Genomic DNA, 6,378 nt, shown 5'->3' on the forward strand with positions numbered 1-6,378 from the left:
AAAAAAACACGAAAAAACCCACACACAAAAAAAAAACGCGTCCTCTAATCACGAAGCATTGCATATATCAGATGTCACTTCATACTTTGAATACCGACTTCTGAAATTAATTCTTTTATTAAGTAAACGAAAAAAAAAAGAGTTGAACGAACGCGCACCAAAATTTATCAGGTCATGTCAGGTCAGAAGGTTTTACGTACACATCCAGAGAAAGCTGTTGTAGCACACGTCTGTCATGGGCGCAGGTGCTGCCCTCGGTCGGCTCCTCTGTCCAGTACCCCGTTCCACTAGGCGATCTTAGCCCTAAGATTACCGTAACTGTACAGCTAACATATGCACTTATGGTGATCTTAGCGCTAAGATCGCTTTGTGGAACAGAGCCCTGAACATGAAAGGGTTGGGGTAGGTAGGAGAAGGGACCACCTGCACTGGCAGGTGCAACAGATCACCAGCAACCCGACCGGAATCGGTAACAGGCGGGGATGGGGGGTACCAAAATTTCTTATGAACTGTTAAATATACACTGAATTCACGGGAAAATGAGGATTAGGTATGAACAGAAGCAGGACTGGACGAGTGAACTACTCGCCGACAAGAGTTGGCGTATGGAGTATGAATTTACTAGCTTTACAACCCATCACATCTCTAACGGGCGCGGGACGTAGTCCAGTGGTAAAGCGTTCGCTTGATGTGCGGTCGGTCTGGGATCGATCCCTGTCGGTGGACCAATTGAGCTATTTCTAGTTTCAGCCAGTGCTCTACAACTGCTGTAACAAAGGCTGTGGTATGTACTATCCTGCCTGTGGAGTGGTGCATATAAAAGATCCCTTGCTGCTAATCAAAAAGAGTAGTCCATGAAGTGGCGACAGCGGGTTTTCCTCTCTCAATATCTGTGTGGTCCGAAACATTTTATTCCTTCCTCTAACGGGCGCTTTATTACTGAGCAGAACCTGCTTCAACTTCCATACTGGATCGTGGAATTTATAACACACGGGGCGAGATGTAGCTCAATGATAGAACGTTGGCTGACGTGTGATGGGTCACAGGATCGATCGCCTCGGGGGAGGGAGGGCTGCCTGCCTCAGTCAGGGCCTCACGACTGGTATATCAAAGGTTATGTCTATGAAAAAGTACATTTAAAGAAGCCTTGTTTCTTTTCAGAAGATGTAGTGTGCAAGTAGATGGTCCTCCTCCCTCTGCCCATCCCCTCCCCCTCCCCTCTCTCTCTCTCTCTCTCTCTCTCTCTCTCTCTCTCTCTCTCTCTCTCTCTCTCTCTCTCTCTCTCTCTGTTTCTCCGTCTGTCTCTTTCTCCCTCCCTCTCTCTCTCTCTCTCTCTCTCTCTCTCTCTCTCTCTCTCTCTCTCTCTCTCTTGTTTTCTCCATCTCGACCAAGCGTTGGAATAACGGAATAAATTAACCAGTCACTATTTGCTATCAGTATTTCTGTCATCCCTTATTCTTCTTCATCAGTATAGATTATTTTTTGTATATAAATATGTTTAAGGTTTACTGTTCAACTAACTGTTTTCTGTTTTCACTTCCAGAATGGTGAACTTCACGCAGAGCTTCACGATAGCGCCCAACCAATCGTCGTCTGTCAATCTTCTCGCCGACAGCGTGAGATTCCACGAGACTTTCGCTCCGACGGGCATCACGATTGACCGGACGATCTCGCCGATCTTGTACGTGATCGGCCTGTCGTGCAACCCGCTCTCGGCGTACATCTGGCTGAGCAGGAAGACTCGCCGCAACAACTCGTCTGCGATCTATCTGGGAGTTCTGTCCATCTCGCACTTCATATTCCTCATCCTGCACATATTTGTCGAACTGAACGTCGCCTGGGGGATCAAGACCTACAACAAGCAGGTGTCGTGCGAGGTCTTCTACGCCTTCTACTACATCCCACAATACCTTGCGCCTCTCTTGATCCTGGGTTTCACCGTGGAGCGCTACATCGCCGTCTGCCACCCGTTCAAGAAGGAGAAGTTCTGCACCGTCAGACGTGCCTTCATTGTCGTCTGCGCGCTGCTAGCCTTCTCCGTCTGTCTGGGCCTGATGCAGGCCTACATCTGGACGTTCGACCCCATCTACAGGGACTGCAACCACCGCGAGGAGGTCAGCCGGGGCGGAGAGGCCAGCTTCGTGAACGTGTGGACCTGGACCACCGAACTGCTCATGTTCGGGGTCGTGCCTCTGGCCGCCCTGCTCTTCAATATCCTGGTCATTCACGAAATCAAATCTCTGACCAATCGCGGACCGGCTTACCAACAGCCCGGGAGTGGGTCGCCAATGGCGTCGACCGTTACGTTGTTGTCGGTTTCGTTTTACTTGATCTGCACGTGGCTGCCCGCGACGTTGGTGTATTCATTGCAGACGCTGTTTTTCCCCAATCCTTACGTGTCCAAGGAGGAGGTTAAAGACGACCCCACCTGGCAGAGATACTTTGTGTACTACCCAGTGAGGAAGATAGTGGAGGAGATAACGCTGTCCAACTCCGCGTGTTATTTCTTCATATACGCGATCACAGGCAAACACTTCCGTGATCGAGTGGTCGCCATTTTCGACGTGAGGCGTTGCAGTAGGTGTAAGCATGCGCGGCAGAAGAAGCGCACCGGAGACAGCAAGTATTATGTTGCCGTGTCCAAAATGGAACACGTGACGAACGGTAACACCATCGAGACCAATGTGTAGAGTGAAAATGGTCCATCGGTCTCCAGGAATCCACAGATTTTTGAGCCTTACTGATTTACATTTTTCATAGCTCTGGATTAGTATTCAAGTGTTTGTTACGACAGATTCAGCATGGAACAGTGGGGTTTTTTGTTTTTTTTTTTTAAGGGGGTGTTTTTTTGGGGGGGTTTTTTCAGTTTTGGAGTTTTTTGGTTTTGTTTTGTTTTGTTTTTTGGGGGGTTGGGGGAGAGTGCAGATGAATTCTGCGCATACCTAAAACGGTAGAGAAGAGGATTATCTTTAAGTTTCTGTTGTTTTTACCGGATTTATTTTTAGGGGCTAATCCAACCCCACCCCACCCCCACCCCGCTCCCCGCTAGCTACGGCCCTGTGCTGTTCCCAGCCTAAAATGAGAAGAGGGAGGCAGTGTTAAAAAGAACTGGGGCACAGTTGTATACGATCCCTTCCAGCTAAACTAAAACGGCATGGCGTATACATTTATTAAATCAATCTTTCAGCTAAGTGACTCGTTTCAACTAAAAGTGACACTTTTGAATTTAAAAAAAGAAAGAAAAGAGTGTCATATTTTTCGGTGGGTTGGGGACAACAATTGCAAATCCTTGCCCCACTTACTAGTTGTTCCGGCCTCACCTAGTCGGGATAAGCTCTGCCCTTCAGAGAGTTGAACACGTTCATAATCGCTGCGTCTACCTCACTAACGTTTTCCATTCGTCTGGCAACGTCTCTTGTACGTGCTGATCATAAATGCTGATCAGAGAAGACAAAGAACGGCTATCCCAGTATTACAAAACAAGATTTGATACAGCAGCGTTTGAATTAGGTGTTAAAATAGATATATTTAAACTTATGGAAGTAAAGTTCTGTGTCGCCATACTTGTGGATATATATATGTATTAGAGCTGTATTCATTTCTACTTATTTCCGTGCTTATATCCAATTAAGGTCCAAGCACGCTGTCCTGGGCAAACACCTTAGCTATCTGGACTGTCTGTCCATGATAGTGAGTTAGTTGTTAGTGGTTAGTGAGAGAGAACAGGGTGCAGTGGTCATACACCTTATCCATTGAGTCGTTACAACTCGCTCTGGGTGGGAGCCGGTACCAGGCTGCGAACCCTGTACCTACCAGCATTATGCCCGATGGCTTAACCACGACACCACCGAGGCTGGTCAGAGCTGTATTGCTTGCTGACCGTAGAATTGAGGATAACTCGGCACATTTTAAACTCCGGTTAACTGGTGTCTAAAAGTCGATTATTCTGGTGTATCTCAACACTACTGTTTTTACATTGCCGAGTATACTAGCATTACCCCATTTAGTAATTAAACCAGAAAAACAATGTTGACCTTTCTGACGTAGACGAAGAGTGTATCCCTGCGCCATTATTTTACTAAAACAACTAAGTTCGTCATCTGCACTTTGGAATACTACCACTCTTTACTTCGAGGGGTCGAAAACGGGAAGCAACTCTCATTAAACCACAGTAGACCGACAACACACTAGATGATAATATATGGCATTCAGTTCTACGTGAAGGAATCAAGTCTGTTTTTACATCATGATTATGTGATTTGGATCCCATTTTAATGTCATAACATAACAGTAAAATCGGTTCTGATTCCAACAAAACAGAATCAAGAACAGGGTGCTGTTTTCAATGGAACTGTATTCGTCTCCAGAGGTAGGATTCCTCGACGCGTGGTCTAGAAAGAGAGGAAAAACTCGCTGCCGCCACACAGGCTAGCATTCCTTCCACTACAGGAGTTTGTCTAGGACAGTGGGTAAATGGTTAGTCTATTGGTTACTGACAGAGAGGTCGGTGTGTTGGCCTTACTCACTGGCGTATTAATACACTATTCAGGAGAGTTAAATCATGATCCTTTTTTTCCTTTTAGCTATTTATTTTAGGATTTTTTTTTTTTAAATTAACTTGAAAATTTAATAGCCTTTATTTGAAATGAAAACATATGAAACTCCCATCACACCTCTTTTTTCTCCACCTTTCATGTTTTGTATTTGCCTGTCGCCCTATAACATGTATCATAGACAGTGTAGGTGCTCTCACTAATGTGTGTGTCCTCCCCTCTCATTATAAAATCCTTACCTCTTCCCAATCAACCTTTGCATCACTCGGAGCGGGAACCGGTATCGGAATGCGAACACAGTACCTACCAGCATTAAGGTCGATGGCTGTGGTTAGATTCGGTGGGTACGCAGACGAGAATTAGGCCAGTATTCTTACTCCGGACGGTGCACGACTAAACGGATGTCAAGGAGTATGAAGAATGTAGTTCTTAAATATTTCATAAAGGATTTTATCGTTGTATTTTCGCAAACAGTTTTGCAGTCGCGGATGCAGGATTTCTGAAAAAGGGGGAGGGGTGGTCCAAATGTGATGACCGATCTCTCCTTTTACACAGAACAGTTAATATAATCGCGTTTCCACTTAAAGGTTATGGTCGGTTTTCAAAAGGGGGGGGGAGGGCGACCCTTGGACCCCCCACCCCGATCCGCTACTGGTTTTGGATTAGCACCAAACTTGGGATTACCACCCAGCCTAACGTAATGTCCACAGGATTCACTGCAGACTGATGACGTGTTGCCGTGTGTGGGTGCGGGTATATTTGGCATGCTTCCATTAGGGAAATATCTGTTCAAAATGTTTAAAAGACGAAAATCGATAGTTAAATAGTCTATATACAGAGTTCTATACAAAAGCATTTATATTCTCCGCGTCCTTTTCATGCCAACACCTTCCATTGTGTCATTGTTGTATATGCACTTGTATGTATAACTGACGAACTGTAAATGTTCAAGGTTAATAAATGAATTGAAACTGAAGCACGCCAGAGTTCTGTTCATGACATGGATCTGCCGTGTGGAATCAGAGGCTGACGTGTTGATAGAAAATGCATTATCTTTGTTAATTAGTGGCTTACTGTGTCTTACTAAATAGTGACTTAATGGGTGTTAGTAAGTTTTGTCTATTCAGAAACATATACGGTAGCAGGGAAGTAAATCATAATATACTGTCCACCATATTAACATCAATGCAAAACCAGTGGAGAACAAGGATTTTCCTAGGTGAATCGCACACAGTGATAATAACCAATACATATTGCTCAAAGGTATCTGAACTAGGGCTTATCGATTTAAAATAATAATAATAATAATAATAATAATAATAATAATAATAAAGCTTTCGCTTTTGAAGGCACTCCCTAATTTTTAGTTTTACGGCTGCTAGGAATTTACTACACCTTAGGTTTATATTCATACTCGGTACACAGAAGTAGGTGATGGAAAATAATTTCTCATTTAACAAACATGTCAACAATATACACAATCCTGCCAAATATCAAATTTCTTCCTTACTTGCCAATCACTGAAACATTTAAAAAAAAAAAAAAAAACACTGCCTGTATTTACAATGTACTACATTCGTGTGTAACACAACGCTGATTGGTAACTTTTCTTCCCTGCTATCATAAGGTTAATGATATGTTGTATCAGATAATAATAATAATAATAATAATAATAATAATAATAAACGTGTATTTGTAAAGATTATTTTTTATTTATTTAACGACGCCACTAGAGCACATTGATTTTTTATATTATCATCGGCTATTGGACGTCAAACATATGGTCATTCTGACCCGCTGTCGCTACATAGGCTACTCTTTTACG

The 6,378-nt window shown here is 43.8% G+C and overlaps 1 protein-coding gene across 1 annotated transcript; it reads left to right on the forward strand.

Annotated features, from left to right (window-relative positions):
* The first annotated feature begins 539 nt into the window (after positions 1–539).
* On the forward strand, positions 540–3,571 carry LOC121387317 (FMRFamide receptor-like). Its single transcript, XM_041518342.1, has 2 exons — positions 540–610; positions 1,544–3,571. The coding sequence occupies exons 1-2, from the start codon at positions 540–542 to the stop codon at positions 2,688–2,690; spliced, it is 1,218 nt and encodes a 405-aa protein (XP_041374276.1). The 3' UTR covers positions 2,691–3,571.
* The last annotated feature ends 2,807 nt before the right edge of the window (positions 3,572–6,378 follow it).

This window comes from Gigantopelta aegis, chromosome 2 (genome assembly GCF_016097555.1).
Source record: "Gigantopelta aegis isolate Gae_Host chromosome 2, Gae_host_genome, whole genome shotgun sequence".
In the NCBI taxonomy this organism is placed as follows: domain Eukaryota; kingdom Metazoa; phylum Mollusca; class Gastropoda; order Neomphalida; family Peltospiridae; genus Gigantopelta; species Gigantopelta aegis.